A 22,841-nucleotide genomic window follows, 5' to 3' on the forward strand; every position below is an offset into this window, starting at 1 on the left:
ACTCTCTCACCCCAACTCTCATTTGCCCTCTTTTTCACCTCTTGCACCTTTCTCTTGACCTCCTGTCTCTTTCTTTTATACATCTCCCACTCAATTGCATTTTTTCCCTGCAAAAATCGTCCAAATGCCTCTCTCTTCTCTTTCACTAATAATCTTACTTCTTCATCCCACCACTCACTAGTCTTTCTAATCAACCCACTTCCCACTCTTCTCATGCCACAAGCATCTTTTGCGCAATCCATCACTGATTCCCTAAATACATCCCATTCCTCCCCCACTCCCCTTACCTCCTTTGTTCTCACCTTTTTCCATTCTGTACTCAGTCTCTCCTGTTACTTCCTCACACAAGTCTCCTTCCCAAGCTCACTTACTCTCACCACCCTCTTCACCCCAACATTCACTCTTCTTTTCTGAAAACTCATACAAATCTTCACCTTAGCCTCCACAAGATAATGATGAGACATCCCTCCAGTTGCACCTCTCAGCGCATTTACATCCAAAAGTCTCTCTTTCGCGCGCCTGTCAATTAACACGTAATCCAATAACGCTCTCTGGCCATCTCTCCTACTTACATACGTATACTTATGTAAACCTCGCTTTTTAAACCAGGTATTCCCAATCACCAGTCCTTTTTCAGGACATAAATCTACAAACTCTTCACCATTTCCATTTACAACACTGAGCACCCCATGTATACCAATTATTCCCTCAAATGCCCCATTACTCACCTTTGCATTTAAATCACCCATCACTATAACCCGGTCTCGTGCATCAAAACCACTAACTCACTCATTCAGCTGCTCCCAAAAGACTTGCCTCTCATGATCTTTCTTCTCATGCCCAGGTGCATATGCACCAATAATCACCCATCTCTCTACATCCAATTTCAGTTTTACCCATATTAATCGAGAATTTACTTTCTTACACTCTATCACATACTCCCACAACCCCTGTTTCAGGAGTACTGCTACTCCTTCCCTTGCTCTTGTCCTCTCACTAACCCCTGACTTTACTCCCCAGACATTCCCAAACCTCTCTTCCCCTTTACCCTTGAGCTTCGTTTCACTCAGAGCCAAAACATCCAGGTTCCTTTCCTCAAACATAATACCTAGCTCTCCTTTTTTCACATCTTGGTTACATCCACATACATTTAGACACCCCAGTCTGAGCCTTCGAGGAGGATGAGCACTCTCCGCGTGACTCCATCTTCTGTTTCCCATTTTAGAAAGTTGAAATACAAGGAGGGGAGGATTTCTGGCCCCCCGCTCCCGTCCCCTCTAGTCGCCTTCTACGACACGCGAGGAATGCGTGGGAAGTATTCTTTTTCCCGTATCCCGAGGGACAATATATATATGCATATACATATATATATACATACATATACATACGCACATATTCACACATACACACACATACATATATATATATATATATATATATATATATATATATATATATATATATATATATATATATATATATATATATATATATATATACACATATGAAAAATGTAAGAAATAATTTAGAAAACTGAAACTTCTAGCTTGAAATGAAATGAAAAATGAATGTCACACACATATATATATATATATATACATATATATATATATATATATATATATATATATATATATATATATATATATATATATGTATATATATATATATATATATATATATATATATATATATATATATATATATATATATATATATATATATATATTTTATATATTTATTTATTATACTTTGTCGCTGTCTCCCGCGTTTGCGAGGTAGCGCAAGGAAACAGACGAAAGAAATGGCCCAACCCCCCCCCATACACATGTATATACATACGTCCACACACGCAAATATACATACCTACACAGCTTTCCATGGTTTACCCCAGACGCTTCACATGCCCTGCTTCAATCCACTGACAGCACGTCAACCCCGGTATACCACATCGCTCCAATTCACTCTATTCCTTGCCCTCCTTTCACCCTCCGGCATGCTCAGGCCCCGATCACACAAAATCTTTTTCACTCCATCTTTCCACCTCCAATTTGGTTTCCCTCTTCTCCTTGTTCCCTCCACCTCCGACATATATATCCTCTTGGTCAATCTTTCCTCACTCATCCTCTCCATGTGCCCAAACCACTTCAAAAACCCTCTTCTGCTCTCTCAACCACGCTCTTTTTATTTCCACACATCTCTCTTACCCTTACGTTACTCACTCGATCAAACCACCTCACACCACACATTGTCATCAAACATCTCATTTCCAGCACATCCATCCTCCTGCGCACAACTCTATCCATAGCCCACGTCTCGCAACCATACAACATTGTTGGAACCACTATTCCTTCAAACATACCCATTTTTGCTTTCCGAGATAATGTTCTCGACTTCCACACATTCTTCAAGGCCCCCAGAATTTTCGCCCCCTCCCCCACCCTATGATCCACTTCCGCTTCCATGGTTCCATCCGCTGCCAGATCCACTCCCAGATATCTAAAACACTTCACTTCCTCCAGTTTTTCTCCATTCAAACTCACCTCCCAATTGACTTGACCCTCAACCCTACTGTACCTAATAACCTTGCTCTTATTCACATTTACTCTTAACTTTCTTCTTCCACACACTTTTCCAAACTCAGTCACCAGCTTCTGCAGTTTCTCACATGAATCAGCCACCAGCGCTGTATCATCAGCGAACAACAACTGACTCACTTCCCAAGCTCTCTCATCCCCAACAGACTTCATACTTGCCCCTCTTTCCAAAACTCTTGCATTTACCTCCCTAACAACCCCATCCATAAAGAAATTAAACAACCATAGAGACATCACACACCCCTGCCGCAAACCTACATTCACTGAGAACCAATCACTTTCCTCTCTTCCTACACGTACACATGCCTTAAATCCTCGATAAAAACTTTTCACTGCTTCTAACAACTTTCCTCCCACACCATATATTCTTAATACCTTCCACAGAGCATCTCTATCAACTCTATCATATGCCTTCTCCAGATCCATAAATGCTACATACAAATCCATTTGCTTTTCTAAGTATTTCTCACATATATATATATATATATATATATATATATATATATATATATATATATATATATATATATATATATATATATATATTTTTTTTTTTTTTTTTTCTTTTTTTTTTTGCCTTGTCGCTGTCTCCCGCGTTTGCGAGGTAGCGCAAGGAAACAGACGAAAGAAATGGCCCAACCCACCCCCATACACATGCCTTGATTCAATCCACTGACAGCACGTCAACCCCGGTATACCACATCGCTCCAATTCACTCTATTCTTTGCCCTCCTTTCACCCTCCTGCATGTTCAGGCCCCGATCACACAAAATCTTTTTCACTCCATCTTTCCACCTCCAATTTGGTCTCCCTCTTCTCCTCGTTCCCTCCACCTCCGACACATATATCCTCTTGGTCAATCTTTCCTCACTCATTCTCTCCATGTGACCAAACCATTTCAAAACACCCTCTTCTGCTCTCTCAACCACGCTCTTTTTATTTCCACACATCTCTCTTACCCTTAAGTTACTTACTCGATCAAACCACCTCACACCACACATTGTCCTCAAACATCTCATTTCCAGCACATCTATCCTCCTGCGCACAACTCTATCCATAGTCCACGCCTCGCAACCATACAACATTGTTGGAACCACTATTCCTTCAAACATACCCATTTTTGCTTTCCGAGATAATGTTCTCGACTTCCACACATTCTTCAAGGCTCCCAGAATTTTCGCCCCCTCCCCCACCCTATGATCCACTTCCGCTTCCATGGTTCCATCTATATATATATATATATATATATATATATATATATGTGTGAGGAAGTATCAGGAGAGACTGTGTACAGAATGGAAAAAGGTGAGAACAATGGAAGTAAGGGGAGTGGGGGAGGAATGGGATGTATTTAGGGAATCAGTGATGGATTGCGCAAAAGATGCTTGTGGCATGAGGAGAGTGGGAGGTGGGCTGTTTAGAAAGGGTAGTGAGTGGTGGGATGAAGAAGTAAGAGTATTAGTGAAAGAGAAGAGAGAGGCATTTGGACGATTTTTGCAGGGAAAAAATGCAATTGAGTGGGAGAAGTATAAAAGAAAGAGACAGGAGGTCAAGAGAAAGGTGCAAGAGGTGAAAAAAAGGGCAAATGAGAGTTGGGGTGAGAGACTATCAGTAAATTTTAGGGAGAATAAAAAGATGTTCTGGAAGGAGGTAAATAGGGTGCGTAAGACAAGGGAGCAAATGGGAACTTCAGTGAAGAGCGTAAATGGGGAGGTGATAACAAGTCGTGGTGATGTGAGAAGGAGATGGAATGAGTATTTTGAAGGTTTGTTGAATGTGTCTGATGACAGAGTGGCAGATATAGGGTGTTTGGGTCGAGGTGGTGTGCAAAGTGAGAGGGTTAGGGAAAATGATTTGGTAAACAGAGAAGAGGTAGTAAAAGCTTTGCGGAAGATGAAAGCCGGCAAGGCAGCAGGTTTGGATGGTATTGCAGTGGAATTTATTAAAAAAGGGGACAGCGACGAGGTATAAAAAAAAAAAAAAATATATATATATATATATATATATATATATATATATATATATATATATATATATATTTTTTTTTTTTTATACTTTGTCGCTGTCTCCCGCATTTGCGAGGTAGCGCAAGGAAACAGACGAAAGAAATGGCCCAACCCCCCCCCCATACACATGTACATACACACGTCCACACACGCAAATATACATACCTACACAGCTTTCCATGGTTTACCCCGGACGCTTCACATGCCTTGATTCAATCCACTGACAGCACGTCAACCCCTGTATACCACATCACTCCAATTCGCTCTATTTCTTGCCCTCCTTTCACCCTCCTGCATGTTCAGGCCCCGATCACACAAAATCCTTTTCACTCCATCTTTCCACCTCCAATTTGGTCTCCCTCTTCTCCTCGTTCCCTCCACCTCCGACACATATATCCTCTTGGTCAATCTCTCCTCACTCATTCTCTCCATGTGCCCAAACCATTTCAAAACACCCTCTTCTGCTCTCTCAACCACGCTCTTTTTATTTCCACACATCTCTCTTACCCTTACGTTACTTACTCGATCAAACCACCTCACACCACACATTGTCCTCAAACATCTCATTTCCAGCACATCCATCCTCCTGCGCACAACTCTATCCATAGCCCACGCCTCGCAACCATACAACATTGTTGGAACCACTATTCCTTCAAACATACCCATTTTTGCTTTCCGGGATAATGTTCTCGACTTCCACACATTTTTCAAGGCTCCCAAAATTTTCGCCCCCTCCCCCACCCTATGATCCACTTCCGTTTCCATGGTTCCATCCGCTGACAGATGCACTCCCAGATATCTAAAACACTTCACTTCCTCCAGTTTTTCTCCATTCAAACTCACCTCCCAATTGACTTGACCCTCAACCCTACTGTACCTAATAACCTTGCTCTTATTCACATTTACTCCTAACTTTCTTCTTCCACACACTTTACCAAACTCCGTCACCAGCTTCTGCAGTTTCTCACATGAATCCGCCACCAGCGCTGTATCATCAGCGAACAACAACTGACTCACTTCCCAAGCTCTCTCATCCCCAACAGACTTCATACTTGCCCCTCTTTCCAAAACTCTTGCATTTACCTCCCTAACAACCCCATCCATAAACAAATTAAACAACCATGGAGACATCACACACCCCTGCCGCAAACCTACATTCACTGAGAACCAATATATATATGTATATATATATATATATATATATATATATATATATATATATATATATATATATATATATATATATATATATATATATATATATATATATATATATATATATATATATATATATATATATATATATATGTATGTATGTATATGTGTATATGAGTGGATGGGCCACTCTTCATCTATTTCTTGGCGCTACCTCGCTGACGCAGGAAAACAGCGATTAAGTATAATAGAAAATTGAATATATAAATATATATATATGTATCTAGTAGCAGTCTTGGGTGTGAGCATATTATACTATATATCTCTGGTAGCAGTAGATGGTGTCAGTATAGGACAGTAAGTATCTCCAGTAGCAGTGGATGGTGTCAGCATGGTGTAGTACATGGCTCTGGTAGCAGTAGATGGTGTCAGTATGGTGCAGTTTGTCTCTGGTAGCAGTAGATGGTGTTTGTATGCTATAGAACGTATCTCTGGTAGCAGTATATGATGTCAGCATGGTGCAGTACATGTCTGTGGTAGCAGCAGTGGGTGTTAGCAGTCACTGAGCCAGTATGTATGCCCAGTAGCAGATGTTGAAGAGGATGAAGACGGCAGCCACCATCACCTTGGTCGCCACTACCACTCGCTGCTGAAGCCACTCGGACCCTCTCCATCTATTACCACCCACTATTGTAGACTTTTCTTTATTTTCTGGCTCCACCCAGGTATTGGACTGAGCCACAGATGACCCATTAAGGGGCTGGATCACACCCTCCCTCCAGAACAGAATGTTATCCACTATCACGTGGAATATGATGGTGAGGAAAGTAGCGCTGATGCAGAAGATGAGCCACACGTCCACCATCTTGTAGTATGATGTCTTAGGCAGGGAGCCAGAGACCTGAGACAATATGAAAGCTACACTTTAGTGATTGTGGAATGGCTTCATGTACACTTGTAAACTACGATTAACAAAAGAATAACCATGATAACAACTCCTGTGGTTCTACACTTAACTTTATGTATTGATGTATGTTGCGCGTATTTGTACATATGTTTACAACGCAATGCGGGTAACACAGATCAGTAACAGAAGGGAAATATCTGGGATAAATTTCTACGAAAGGACAAATAAAGGAATTCGTGGACTTGAAGCTAAATATCTGGAAAGTTTTTTCTCTAGCGTATCTATGATTTTACCTCCAACTACTCTCATCTGGTAAATACTTCCATGTGTTGAAATCTGTTGAGAAAGTATTTTGTCTCTCTCGAGGTAAAATGTTTGCCCACAAGTTTGGATCTATTACAACGAGATTGAAATCGAACAAATTTAACCCTAGATGGTTCCTTTGATCAAGACTGCCAGAGTCTTTTAATTTCCAATATATATATCAAATTGAATCTTAATGTTCTCTTGTTTAAACTAGATAAGTTTAGATACTTTAGAATTCGTTTCTTCTTCAGGGAATCATCTTGGCAGCTCACAACTGTATTCTCACAATTTCATGCCTTTTTTCAATGTGGCCAAAAATTAAACACAATATTCAGAGCAGTAACGCACAAGTATATTGCAAGGAGTGAGTATTGTTTTCAAGACGGATTCGAACTAACTGCCTGTGAAACGAGGCATTGCTTACTTGGAGTTAATAACACCTAGAACTTTTCATTTACGTTTGAAGGTCAACAAATTCATTCTGTACCTTTCACAATCTTTTCGTTTTTACCATCGACATGCAAAACTTTGTATTTGTGAAAGTTGTGCTGTGAGCCTAATCCATCAGCTTATCAGCCTGCAAGTGCTAAGATTCAGTCTGTGTTAGTTTCATTGCTCACCTTAGTAAGGGTCGTCTACGAATTTTAGATACTTTGTAGCATATCTCATATCTTAAATGTTTCTCATCTGTTTCAGATATAACGTTGGTCCTAAGACTAGGACCCCTGTGGCAAATCATTTGCTATATTTTGTCATTCATTATTCAAGGACGGTCATTCGGCTTTCTAGCTAGTGTAAACACATCACTGTCTGTATCTTTTGACAACTTTGATAATAATCTTTTTTGCAGAACCCAATCTAATATACTCAAAAAATCTAAATGAATATCAGCGATTTTACCTTCATCAAACTCAATCAGAGTTGGCCCGTTTGGGCCCTCATATGCTCGCTTTTGATGTAGAACGGTGTAATGGCATACTTCAATGGCATAACCATTTTCCCTGCAATGTTTCCTCTTATACCAGTCATATCACCGGCAGAACCTTCCTGTTCAACAATAACATATTTTCCAGAAAATATTTCACCCCACCAGCAAGCAATTTCTAGCCAGTCCAAAAACTGATAAATCATTGGCAACTGTATATTGAGGTTAGTCATCATGCGTCTGACAACTCCCGGTTATGCTCAGTATCTACGATATATTACGCTTTAATATGATATGATGTGATGTGAGATAATTTAAAGCATGATATGATGTGATGTGACATAATCTAAAGCATGATATGATGTGAGATGATATGAAGTTTAACATGATATGATATGATATGAAATGATATGATATGATCTATAATATGATATGATATGATATATGATATGATATGATATAATATGATATCATATAATATTCATCCCTGGGTGTAGGGGAGAAAGAATACTTCCCACTTGTCGTAGAAGGCGACTAAAGGGGACGGGAGCGGGGGGCCAGAAACCCTACCCTCCTTGTATTTTAACCTTCTAAAAGGGGAAACAGAAGAAGGAGTCACGCGGGGAGTGCTCATCCTCCTCGGAGGCTCATAATGGGGTGTCTAAATGTGTGTGGATGTAACCAAGATGAGAAAAAAAGGAGAGATAGGTAGGATGTTTGAGGAAAGGAACCTGGATGTTTTGCCTCTGAGTGAAACGAAGCTCAAGGGTAAAGGGGAACAGTGGTTTGGGAATGTGTTGGGAGTAAAGTCAGGGATTAGTGAGAGGACAAGAGCAAGGGAAGGAGCAGCACTACTCCTGAAACAGGAGTTGTGTGAGTATGTGATAGAGTGTAAGAAAGTATATTCTAGATTGATATGGGTAAAACTGAAAGTTGATGGAGAGAGATGGGTGATTATTGGTGCATATGCACCTGGGCATGAGAAGAAAGATCATGAGAGGCAAGTGTTTTGGGAGCAGCTGAATGAGTGTGTTAGTGGTTTTGATGCACAAGACCAGGTTATAGTGATGGGTGATTTGAATGGAAAGGTGAATAATATGGCAGTTGAGGGAATAATTGGTATACATGGGGTGCTCAGTGTTGTAAATGGAAATGGTGAAGAGCTTGTAGATTTATGTGCTGAATAGGACTGGTGATTGGGAATACCTGGTTTAAAAAGCGAGATATACACAAGTATACATATGTAATTAGGGGAGATAGCCAGAGAACGTTATTGGATTATGTGTTAATTGATAGGCGAGCGAAAGAGAGACTTTTGGATGTTAATGTGCTGAGAGGTGCAACTGCAGGGATGTCTGATCATTATCTTGTGGAGGCGAAGGTGAAGATTTGTAGGGGTTTTCAGAAAAGAAGAGAGAACGTTGGGGTGAAGAGAGTGGTGAGAGTAAGTGAGCTTGGGAAGGAGACTTGTGTGAGGAAGTACCAGGAGAGACTGAATACAGAATGGAAAAAGGTGAGAACAAAGGAGGTAAGGGGAGTGGGGGAGGAATGGGATGTATTTATGGAAGCAGTGAAGGCTTGCGCAAAAGATGCTTGTGGCATGAGAAGCATGGGAGGTGGGTTGATTAGAAAAGATAGTGAGTGGTGGGATGAAGAAGTAAGATTGTTAGTGAAAGAGAAGAGAGAGGCATTTGGACGACATTTGCAGGGAAAAAATGCAAGTGAGTGGGAGATGTATAAAAGAAAGAGGCAGGAGGTCAAGAATAAGGTGCAAGAGTTGAGAAAGAGGGAAAATGAGAGCTGGGGTGGGAGAGTATCATTAAATTTTATGGAGAATAAAAAGATGGTTTAGAAGGAGGTAAATAAAGTGCGTAAGGCAAGGGAGCAAATTAGAACTTCAGTGAAGGGGCTAATGGGGAGGCGATAACAAGTCGTGGTGATGTGAGAAGGAGATAGAGTGAGCATTTTGAAGGTTTGTTGAATGTGTTTGATGAATGAGTGGCAGATATGGGGTGTTTTGGTCGAGGTGGTGTGCAAAGTGAGAGGGTTAGGGAAAATGATTTGGTAAACAGAGAAGAGGTAGTAATAGCTTTGCGGAAGATAAAAGCCGGCAAGGCAGCAGGTTTCGATGGTACTGCAGTGGAATTTATGAAAAAAAGGGGGTGACTGTATTGTTGACTGGTTGGTAAGGTTATTTGATGTATGTATGATTCATGGTGAGGTGCCTGAGGATTGGCGGAATGCTTGCATATTGCCATTATACAAAGGCAAAGGGGATGAAAGTGAGTGCTCAAATTACAGAGGTTTAAGTTTGTTGAGTATTCCTAGTAAATTATATGGGAGGGTATTGATTGAGAGGGTGAAGGAATGTACAGAGCATCAGATTGGGGAGGAGCAGTGTGGTTTCAGAAGTGGTAAAGGATGTGTGGATCAAGTGTTTGCTTTGAAGAATGTATGTGAGAAATGCTCAGAAAAACAAATGGATTTGTATGTAGCATTTATGGATCTGGAGAAGACATATAATAGAGTTGATAGAGATGCTCTGTGGAAGGTATTAAGAATATATGGTGTGGGAGGCAAGTTGTTAGAAGCAGTGAAAAGTTTTTATCGAGGATGTAAGGCATGTGTACGTGTAGGAAGAGAGGAAAGTGATTGGCTCTCAGTGAATGTAGGTTTGCGGTAGGGGTGTGTGATGTCTCCATGGTTGTTTAATTTGTTTATGGATGGGTTTGTTAGGGAGGTGAATGCAAGAGTTTTGGAAAGATGGGCAAGTATGAAGTCTGTTGGGGATGAGAGAGCTTGGAAAGTGAGTCAGTTGTTGTTCGTTGATGATACAGCGCTGGTGGCTGATTCATGTGAGAAACTGCAGAAGCTGGTGATTGAGTTTGGTAAAGTGTGTAAGAGAAGAAAGTTAAGAGTAAATGTGAATAAGGGCAAGGTTATTAGGTACAGTAGGGTTGAGGGTATGTCAATTGGGAGGTAAGTTTGAATGGAGAAAAACTGGAGGATGTAAAGTGTTTTAGATACCTGGGAGTGGATCTGGCAGCGGATGGAACCATGGAAGCGGAAGTGAATCATAGGATGGGGGAGGGGGCGAAAATTCATGGAGCCTTGAAGAATGTGTGGAAGTCGAGAACATTATCTCGGAAAGCAAAAATGGGTATGTTTGAATGAATTGTGGCTCCAACAATGTTGTATGGCTGCGAGGCGTGGGCTATGGATAGAGATGTGCGTAGGAGGGTGGATGTGCTGGAAATTAGATGTTTGAGGACAATATATGGTGTGCGGTGGTTTAATCGAGTAAGTAATGTCAGGGTAAGAGAGATATGTGGAAATAAAAAGAGTGTGGTTGAGAGAGCAGAAGAGGTTTTTTTGAAATGGTTTGGTCACATGGAGAGAATGAGTGAGGAAAGATTGACCAAGAGGATATATGTGTCAGAGGTGGAGGGAACGACGAGAAGTGGGAGACCAAATTGGAGGTGGAAAGATGAAGTGAAAAACATTTCGAGTGATCGGGGCCTGAACATGCAGGTGGGTGAAAGGCGTGCAAAGAATAGAGTGAATTGGATCGATGTGGTATACCGGGGTCGACGTGCTGTCAGTGGATTGAACCAGGGCATATGAAGTGTCTGGGGTAAACCATGGAAAGTTTTGTGGGGCCTGGATGTGGAAAGGGAGCTGTGGTTTCGGTGCATTATTACATGACAGCTAGAGGCTGAGTGTGAACAAATGGGGCCTTTGTTGTCTTTTCCTAGCGCTACCTTGCACACTTGAGGGAGGAGGGGGTTGTTATTCCATGTGTGGCGAGGTGGCGATGAGAATGAATAAAGGCAGATAGTATGAATTATGTACATGTGTATATATTCATATGTCTGTGTGTGTATATATATGTGTATATTGAGATGTATAGGTATGTACATTTGCGTGTGTGGACGTGTATGTATATACATGTGTATGGGGGTGGGTTGGGCCATTCTTTCGTCTGTTTCCTTGCGTTACCTCGGTAACGCGGGGGACAGCGACAAAGCAAAATAAATAAATAAATAATATGGTATGATATAGTATGATAGAAAAAGAACACGATTTTCCTCTAAGTATTCACCCCAGCAGCTAGCAGTTTCTAACCTGCCAAAGAAACAGATGGATCACTGTCATTGGTGTTTGGAGGGTTAGTCATCATGCGTCTCAACAGAAAGACAGGATAGCTTTTTCATGGTGTAGATCTTGTTTTACGTTATAAAAGCAATTAAACAGATTTGTCAGGCATGAATGATTCCGTGAAAAACCTTGTCGCGAATCACTGAGTAAGCGGAGATAATCTAAATTATCTAGAGTCTTCCTCAACATGCGGTTTCCATGATGATAAGTATTGTTAATGATAAATATGAAGATAACGAGGCGTGGAAGAAACACCAGCTTAGAACAGAGGCTTCATTCCGTACGTTTCGAGACAAGGTTTTCCTGAGATTGTAAAACACATCAGGTTAACATCAAGCTTATATGAACACTTTGTTTCTCGTCCAGTTGGCCTCGCGCTCATTCAGTTCTCATTCTCCCATGGGCTGGACCAGTCGGCTAGTTCCGCCCTTCTCACTGTCGACAACCCACGAATCACAATATGATCTGGAATCTCAGGCCACCAGACATAACTAGACCATGTAATCGTGGAATCATTCACTCGTAAATGCGCTGCGCTTAGAGCTTTCTTTTCCTCCTTTCTCGCTCATGATACAGCACCGGGGCTCCGTTCCACTTGGGTAGAGGGCCCTTCTCATCCACGTGTGCCACAAGAGCATTCGACGTTCTACGGGGCTTTGTTCTAATTCATGCGCTGTTTGACAGAAAATTGCTATTTTGCATCCACTGCAAGCGATCATATAAACCACGTTTGAGTTATTGGTCTTGATTGGCCACTACCTTTCCGTCTTGTATGGTCCCCAGTATTTCCTCCAGACGATGTTCATCCTGTCACCTTTCAAGAAGTTTTCTGTGTCTTGTGCCTTTTGAGAGTTAGGCACGACTAGGAACGTGTTTCTTACCAAAATATTCATTTCGTTATTATATTCTCACCATTCGTTACTCTGTACTTTTCCTTATTCTCCTTGCTTTGTTTTGATAATTGATGAGCAGACCCTTAGGGAAGCCCAACTTCATAAGCGCTTATATCATACAGTGCATCTCCTCCAGATGTTCTTCATGTAAATCCTTAAGGCCCTGAGAAGGTACCCTATGATGACACTTTGTTCCATCGCTGTGTGCTGAATGGAAGTAATCAAATCTGCCCCTGTTGGTATCCTTCCATGTGTAGAAACCTCCATCCTAGACTCAGTAATCTGGATGACTGATCTGGTTCAAGATTCCCTATGTATAGGGAGCCGACAAACTGGGACAATTTCATTTACTCCCTTTAAGCCCACAGCGATAGGGTAAAGTCATGTGCTATCACAGAGGCCTTTCTCAGGACCAGCTGGACTCCCACAGCAGACACTTGCTAATAATGTGCCATCTAACATTGTTTTTACGTGATGATTGACAGTGGCTGTACGATAACAACAGCCTTAGCACCACGAAATATTACGTTCATTAATTATTTTTTTTTACATTCCTGATCATCAACACTTATATAAGAATACTACCACACCTACGTAGATGCAACAACAATCTGACTTTTATTAATGGCCATCTATCTAACATTTTACGTCGCTCTACTATGTTACCCGTACTCTTGCTCCTCCCCTATACAGTGTTATCAGCTCAGATGACATAAACGTGCGAGGTACTGCGCGTGGTCGCGAACTCCTGTGGCCGAGTGTACGTATATAAACGTGATGATATGTTAATTCCACCTAAGGAAGACCTTGTGTCAAAACGTCTTGAACAAAGTCTTTGCTTTGACCTCGCGTTTCTCCACCACCACATCATCTCCATGTGGTTTCCTGAAATTTGTCGGCTACAGACGTATAGCTAATGGGTTGATCATTTCCTTGCAAATTACACTTATGATTTTTGAATATAAATTATCGGTGTGGAGGTGAAGGTGAAGACTTGTAGAGGTTTTCAAAAAAGATGAGAGAATGTTGGAGTGAAGAGAGTGGTGAGAGTAAGTGAGCTTGGGATGGAGACTTGCGTGAGGAAGTACCGGGAGAGCCTGAGTACAGAATGGAAAAAGGTGAAAATAAAGGACGTAAGGGGAGTGGGGGAGGAATGGGATGTATTTAGGGAAGCAGTGATGGCTTGCGCAAAAGATGCTTGTGGCATGAGAAACGTGGGAGGTAGGCAGATTAGTAAGGGTAGTGAGTGGTGGGATGAAGAAGTATGATTATTAGTGAAAGAGAAGAGAGAGGCATTTGGATGATTTTTTGCAGGGAAATAATGCAAATGAGTGGGAGATGTATAAAAGAAAGAGGCAGGAGGTCAAGAGAAAGGTGCAATAGGTGAAAAAGAGGGCAAAGGAGAGTTGGGGTGAGAGAGTATCATTAAATTTTAGAGAGAATAAAAAGATGTTTTGGAAGGAGGTAAATAAAATGCGTAAGACATGGGAACAAATGGGAACATCAGTGAAGGGGGCTAATGGGGAGGTGAAAACAAGTAGTGGTGATGTGAGAAGGAGATGGAGTGAGTATTTACAATGTTTGTCGAATGTGTTTGATGATAGAGTGGCAAATATAGGGTGTTTTGGCCGAGGTGGTGTGCAAAGTGAGAGGGTTAGGGAGAATGATTTGGTAAACAGAAAAGAAGTAGTAAAGCTATGCGGAAGATAAAAGCCGGCTAGGCAGCGGGTTTGGATGGTATTGCAGTGGAATTTATTAAAAAAGGGGGTGACTGTATTGTCGACTGGTTGATAAGGCTATTTAATGTATGTATGACTCATTGTGAGGTGCCTGAGGATTGGCGGAATGCGTGCATAGTGCCATTGTACAAAGGCAAAAGGGATAAAAGTGAGTGCTCAAATTACAGAGGTATAAGTTTGTTGAGTATTCCTGGGAAATTGTATGGGAGGGTATTGATTGAGAGGGTGAAGGCATGTACAGAGTATCAGATTAGGGACGAGCAGTGTGGTTTTAGAAGTGGTAGAGAATGTGTGGATCAGGTGTTTGCTTTGAAGAATGTATGTGAGAAATACTTAGAAAGCAAATGGATTTGTATGTAGCATTTATGGTTCTGGAGAAGGCATATTATAGAGTTGATAGAGATGCTCTGTGGAATGTATCAAGAATATATGGTGTGGGAGGCAAGTTGATAGAAGCAGTGAAAACTTTTCATCGAGGATGTAAGACATGTGTACGAATAAAAAGAGAGGAAAGTAATTGGTTCTCAGTGAATGTTAGTTGGCGGCATGGGTGTGTGATGTCTCCATGGTTTAATTTGTTTATGGATGGGGTTGTTTGGGAGGTGAATGCAAGAGTTTTGGAAAGTGGGGCAAATATGCAGTCTGTTGTGGATGAGAGAGCTTGGGAAGTGAGTTAGTTGTTGTTCGGTGATGATACGGCGCTGTGGCTGATTCGTGTGAGAAGATGCAGAAGCTGGTGACTGAGTTTGGTAAAGTGTGTGAAAGAAGAAAGCTGAGAGTAAATGTGAATAAGAGCAAGGTTATTAGGTACAGTAGTCTTGAGGGACAAGTCAATTGGGACGTAAGTTTGAATGGAGAAAAATTGGAGGAAGTGAAGTGTTTTAGATATCTGGGAGTGGATATCATGGAAGCGGAAGTGAATCATAGGATGGGGAGGGGGCGAAAGTTCTGGGAGCGTTGAAGAATGTGTGGAGGTCGAGAGTGTTATCTTGGAAAGCAAAAATGGGTATGTTTGAAGGGATAGTGGTTCCAACAATGTTATATGGTTGCGAGGCATGTGCTATAGATAGAGTTATGCGGAGGAGGGTGGATGTGCTGGAGATGAGATGATTGTGGACAATATGTCGTGTGAGGTGGTTTGATCGAGTAAGTAATTAAAGGGTAAGAGAGATGTGTGGTAAAAAAAAAGAGTGTGGTTGAGAGAGCAGAAGAGCGTGTTTTGAAATTGTTTGGTCACATGGAGAGAATGAATGAGGAAAGATTGACCAAGAGGATATATGTGTCAGAGGTGGAGGGAACGAGGAGAAGTGGGAGACCAAATTTGAGGTGGAAAGATGGAGTGAAAAAGATTTTGAGTGATCTGGGCTTGATCATGCAGGAGGGTGAAAGACGTTGAAGGAATAGAGGGAATTGGAACGATATGGTATACCGGGGTCGACGTGCTGTCAATAGATTGAACCAGGGCATGTGAAGTTTAGTGGGGCCTGGATGTGGAAAGGGAGCTGTGGTTTTGGTGCATTGTACATGACAGCTAGAGACTGAGTGTGATCAAATGTGGTCTTTGTTGTCTTTTCCTAGAGCTAACTCGCGCACCTGCGGGGGGAGGGGGTTGTCATTTCATGTTTGGCGGGGTGGCGACGGAAATGAATAAGGGCAGACAGCACGAATTATGTACATGTGTATATATGTATAAGTCTGTGTGTGTATATACATGTATACGTTGAGAGGTATAGTTCTGTGCATGTTCGTGTGTGGACTTGTATGTATATTCATGTGTATGTGGGTGGGTTAGGGCATTCTTTCGTTTGTTTTCTTACGCTACCTTCCTGACGCGGGAGACAGCGACAAAGTATAATGAATAAATGAACAGTGACACTGGCAAGTCTCCGATGTCGTACAACGCTCCGGATAGTGGGTGATTTACTGAAGAGAAGCCAAGGGATTAACTATTTAGTTTCTTCCTTCTTTTCCAGATATACAATTTTCAGGACCTGTGGTCTTATTAACCCTTATTGCATATAATGACGCCATATTTTGATTGGTTTGCAAAATGTTCTCCACTATAACTGAGACTGGATCTGGAAGACGAGACGTCTTCACTGGTAAATACGGATAAGAACAAAATTTAGATCATTCAAGATCTTTGCCATGACTCCTTTGTCTTCAATTAAGTCGCCAAGTAATGAAGCAGTTGACTGGTTAATGAACCACTTGCCTCAGACGTAGAAGTAGAGCAGCTGACTGGTTATTGAGGCCCTTGACTCAGACGTAACAGCAACGCAGCTGACTGGTTAACGAATCCCTCGCCTCAGACGTAGCTGTAGAGCAGTTGACTGGGTAACGAGTCCCTTGCCTCAGACGTAACAGTAAAGCAGTTGACTGGGTAATGTGTCCCTTGCCTCACACGTAACAGTAGAGCAGTCGACTGGTTAATGAGTCCATTGCCTCTGATGCAGCAATGCATTTCCTTAGGGTTTCTTTTGCTATGATATTTCCATATCATATTGGAGGTGGTCATGGATGAAGTTTTGTTTGGATTGACTTAATCAAGGGAAGCTGGAGCATACAGACGGCATCTGTTGGCAGGATTTGACTTGATTGCACAACATCAGCCAAACTCTGGCACCATAGTTACATCTCTGCGTAAACTATGTGGTGATTTGCCAGATACCATCATTCTGAAGTTGTTACATTAGTGAAGGAAGACTTAGGTTATAACATGAATTATCATGATTAGTGAAGATATCATCCCAGCTAGGTTATACCTTTAATTACCATCATTAGCAAACTAGGTTATGATACAACCATGATCAGTAAAGATGTTATCACATCAGATAAAGCAAGACTTTTTTGATGAATTTTTTTTTAGATATCTTTAGATAGATGTGAGGCGATACCTGAACGTAATTTTTCCTGGATATTGTTTCCCGGACACACAGATTTGAAATAACTTTAGCAGATGAAAGTTTCACCTGTGTAAATACCTAGCTTACAGGACCGTTATCCACGTATGTGACCTCCAACAGTGTATACAGCTGCCTCACCTGTGAGAAAAGCGTGGCAATAACCAGCTGGACAGTGAGGGCGGCCATCATCCTCACGTCAAAGACGTCGGGCCTGATGAAGAGAGTGACGTAGCTGACAACGAGGAGGACAAGTGTGGGGATGTAGATGTTGAGGATGGCGTAGCCGTAACGTCTGGTGAGCGGCACTCGAACCCACACCTCGCTGAACATACCAGACCCCGACCTGCCGTGCTCCAGCACCAGTTCGCCCACCTGCACACCACAGACACTCGGTTAGACGTCGGGTCAGGTTCAGGTGGGTGGAGAGAGTGAAGATTTTTCTTCCTGATCTATAGGAAAAGTGGCGGGCTGCAGGAGCTAAAGGTCACATGTAGGTTTACCTGGAAGTTTTTGGGAGTGTGATAACTAAATTGAAAATGCAAATGAGGTGAAAATAGGAGGGCAATATTCAGATATCGATGGTCAGGAGGATTTCTATCGCCAGGAACAGAAAAAGAAAGGGTACTTCTTCTCACATACATTCTCTAGCTATCATTTATAATGCACTGAAACTCGTACTCCCTATCCACATCCAGGCCCCACAGACCTTTCCAAAGTTTACCTCAGACTCTTCACATGCCCTGGTGCAGTTCACTGACATCGTCTCAATTAACTCTATTCCTTGCACGCCATTTACCCTCCTGCATGTTCAGGCAGCGATCGCTGAAAATCTTTTTCGCTCCATCATTCCACCACCAATTTGGCCTCCTGCTTCTTTTCATTCCCTCCACTTCTGACACATATACTCTCTTTGTCAACTTCTCGTCACTCATTCTCTCCAAACCATTTCAACACACCCTCTTCTGCTGTCTCAACAACACTAATTTCATTACCACACATTCATTATCCTTTCATTACTTACTTGATCAAAATACCTCACACCACATATGGTCCTCAAACATTTCAATTCAAGCACATCCACTTTTCTCCGCACAACCCTACCCATAGCTCATGCTTTGCAACCATATAACATATTTGGAACCATTATTCCTTCAAACATACCCATTTATGCTCTCCGAGATAACGTTCTTTCCTTCTACACATTCTTCATCGCTCCCACAACCTTCGTCCTCTCCCCTACCATGTGACTCACTTCTGCTTCCATGGTTAAATCCACTGCTAAGTCTACTGCGAGATATCTAAAAGATTTCACTCAATCCAATTTTTCTCCGTTTAAACTTACCTTCCAGTTAACTTGTTCCTCAACCCTACTGAACCTAATAACCTGACTCTTATTGAATTTTTCTCAACATTCTTCTTTCAAACACTTTACCAAATTCAGTCACCAACTTCAACCACCAAAGCTATATCATCTGCGAACAACAACTGACTCACTTCCTAAGCCCTCACATCCCCAACAGACTGCATTCTTGCCCTCCTCTCCCCAAAACTCTTGCGTCTACCTCACCACCCCATCCAGAAACAAATTAAACAACCAAGAAGACATCACGCACCCCCTGTCGCAAACCGACATTCACTGGGAACCAATCACTTTCCTCTCTTCCCACTCGTACAAATGCCTTACATCCTTAAATGAACTTTTCACTGGTTCTAACATCTTACCTCCCACGCCATGTAATCTTGAAACCTTCCACAGAGCATCTCTATCAACACTATCATATACCTTCTCCAGATCCATAAATGCTACATACAAATCCATTTGTTTTTCTAAGTATTTCTCATATACATTCTTCAAAGCAAACACCTAATCCACACATCCTCTACCCCTTCTGATACAACACTACTCTTCCCCAGTATGATGCTCTATACATGTCTTTATCCTCTCAATCAATACCTTCCCATGTCATTTTCCAGGAATACTCAACAAACTTTTGCCATTGTAATTTGAACACTCGCCTTTATCCCCTTTGCTTTGCACAATGGCACTATGCATGCATTTCGCCAATCCTCAGGCACTTCATCATGATCCATACTTACAGTGAATATCCTTACCAATCAATCAACAAGACCCACTTGTTTAAAAAAAAATCCAAAAGAATACCATCCAAACCCGCCACCTTGCCGGCTTTCATCTTCCGCAGAGCTTTCACTACCTCTTTTCTGTATACCAAACGATTCTCCCTGACCCTTTCACTTTGCATACCACCTCGACCAGAGCACCCTATATCTGCCACTCTATCATCAAACACATTCAACAAACCTTCAAAATGCTCACTCTATCTCCTTCTCACTTCATCATTCCTTGTTACTACCTCCCCATTTGCCAAGTTCCCAGATGTTCTCCTTTCTTTATCTTGTCTTAAGCACGTTATTTACTTCCTTCAAACTCTCTTATATATATATATATATATATATATATATATATATATATATATATATATATATATATATATATATATATATATATATATATATATATATATATATATATATATATATCTTTCTTTTCTTTCAAACTATTCGCCATTTCCCGCATTAGCGAGGTAGCGTTAAGAACAGAGGACTGGGCCTTTGAGGGAATACCCTCACCTGGCGCAATTCTCTGTTCCCTCTTTTGGAAAATTAAAAAAAAAACGAGAGGGGAGGATTTCCAGCCCCCCGCTCCCTCCCCTTTTAGTCGCCTTCTACGACACGCAGGGAATACGTGGGAAGTATTCTTTCTCCCCTATCCCCAGGGAAAATATATATATATATATATATATATATATATATATATATATATATATATATATATATATATGCATATATAACGTGAGGTTATTGGGGGGGGGGGGCGAAAAGGGGTTAGAGGAGAAAGAATACTTCCCACGTATTCCCTGCGTGTCGTAGAAAGCGACTAAAAGGGAAGGGAGTGGGGAGCTGGAAATCCTCCCTTCTCCTTTATTTCTTTTTAATTTTACAAGAGAAGGAATAGAGAGGGGGGGGGCCAGGTGAGGATATTCCCTCAAAAGCACAGTCCTCTGTTCTTAACGCTACCTCGCTAATGCGGGAAATGGCGAATAGTATGAATATATATATATATTTTTTTTTTTTTTTTTGCTTTGTCGCTGTCTCCCGCGTTTGCGAGGTAGCGCAAGGAAACAGACGAAAGAAATGGCCCAACCCACCCCCATACACATGTATATACATACGTCAACACACGCAAATATACATACCTACACAGCTCTCCATGGTTTACCCCAGAAGCTTCACATGCCCTGATTCAATCCACTGACAGCACGTCAACCCCGGTATACCACATCGATCCAATTCACTCTATTCCTTGCCCTCCTTTCACCCTCCTGCATGTTCAGGCCCCGATCACACAAAATCTTCTTCACTCCATCTTTCCACCTCCAATTTGGTCTCCCTCTTCTCGTTCCCTCCACCTCCGACACATATATCCTCTTGGTCAATCTTTCCTCACTCATTCTCTCCATGTGCCCAAACCATTTCAAAACACCCTCTTCTGCTCTCTCAACCACGCTCTTTTTATTTCCACACATCTCTCTTACCCTTACGTTACTTACTCGATCAAACCACCTCACACCACACATTGTCCTCAAACATCTCATTTCCAGCATATCCATCCTCCTGCGCACCACTCTATCCATAGCCCACGCCTCGCAACCATACAACATTGTTGGAACCACTATTCCTTCAAACATACACATTTTTGCTTTCCGAGATAATGTTCTCGACTTCCACACATTCTTCAAGGCTCCCAGAATTTTCGCCCCCTCCCCCACCCTATGATCCACTTCCGCTTCCATGGTTCCATCCGCTGCCAGATCCACTCCCAGATATCTAAAACACTTCACTTCCTCCAGTTTTTCTCCATTCAAACTCACCTCCCAATTGACTTGACCCTCAACCCTACTGTACCTAATAACCTTGCTCTTATTCACATTTACTCTTAACTTTCTTTATGGATCTGGAGAAGGCATATGATAGAGTTGATATAGATGCTCTGTGGAAGGTATTAAGAATATATGGTGTGGGAGACAAGTTGTTAGAAGCAGTGAAAAGTTTTTATCGAGGATGTAAGGCATGTGTACGTGTAGGAAGAGAGGAAAGAGATTGGTTCTCAGTGAATGTAGGTTTGCGGCAGGGGTGTGTGATATCTCCATGGTTCTTTAATTTGTTTATGGATGGGGTTGTTAGGGAGATGAATGCAAGAGTTTTGGAAAGAGGGGCAAGTATGAAGTCTGTTGGGGATGAGAGAGCTTGGGAAGTGAGTCAGTTGTTGTTCGCTGATGATACAGCGCTGTTGGCTGATTCATGTGAGAAACTGCAGAAGCTGGTGACTGAGTTTGGTAAAGTGTGTGAAAGAAGAAAGATATATAAATATATATATATATATATATATATATATATATATATATATATATATATATATATATATATATATATATATATATATATATATATATATATTATCCCTGGGGATAGGGGAGAAAGAATACTTCCCACGTATTCCCTGCGTGTCGTAGAAGGCGACTAAAAGGGAAGGGAGCGGGAGGCTGGAAATCCTCCCCTCTCATTTTTTTTTTTTTTTTTTTTTTTTTTTTTTTTTTTAAGTTTCCAAAAGAAGGAACAGAGAAGGGGGCCAGGTGAGGATATTCCCTGAAAGGTCCAGTCCTCTGTTCTTAACGCTACCTTGCTAATGCAGGAAATGGCGAATAGTATGAAAGAAAGAAAAGAAAAATATATATATATATATATATATATATATATGTTTTGGCTCTGAGTGAAACGAAGCTCAAGGGTAAAGGGGAAGAGTGGTTTGGGAATGTCTTGGGAGTAAAGTCAGGGGTTAGTGAGAGGACAAGAGCAAGGGAAGGAGTAGCACTACTCCTGAAACAGGAGTTATGGGAGTATGTGATAGAATGTAAGAAAGTAAATTCTAGATTAATATGTGTAAAACTGAAAGTTGATGGGTAGAGATGGGTGATTATTGGTGCATATGCACCTGGGCATGAGAAGAAAGATCATGAGAGGCAAGTGTTTTGGGAGCAGCTGAATGAGTGTGTTAGTGGTTTTGATGCACAAAACCGGGTTATAGTGATGGGTGATTTGAATGCAAAGGTGAGTAATGTGGCAGTTGAGGGAATAATTCGTATACAATGGGTGTGCAGTGTTGTAAGTGG

At 41.5% G+C, this 22,841-nt stretch overlaps 1 protein-coding gene across 1 annotated transcript in view; it reads right to left on the reverse strand.

Annotated features, from left to right (window-relative positions):
- Positions 1-6,317: 6,317 nt before the first annotated feature.
- LOC139757335 (uncharacterized) overlaps positions 6,318-22,841 on the reverse strand; it is a 49,353-nt gene continuing 32,829 nt past the window's right edge. The window contains exons 6-7 of the mRNA XM_071677758.1: positions 17,731-17,964; positions 6,318-6,659 (exon numbers count right to left, since the gene is read on the reverse strand). Coding sequence (XP_071533859.1) covers positions 6,318-6,659; positions 17,731-17,964 — 576 coding nt within the window. The remainder of the gene's footprint in view (positions 6,660-17,730; positions 17,965-22,841) is intronic.

This window comes from Panulirus ornatus, chromosome 25 (assembly GCF_036320965.1).
Source record: "Panulirus ornatus isolate Po-2019 chromosome 25, ASM3632096v1, whole genome shotgun sequence".
Classification (NCBI taxonomy): Eukaryota; Metazoa; Arthropoda; class Malacostraca; order Decapoda; family Palinuridae; genus Panulirus; species Panulirus ornatus.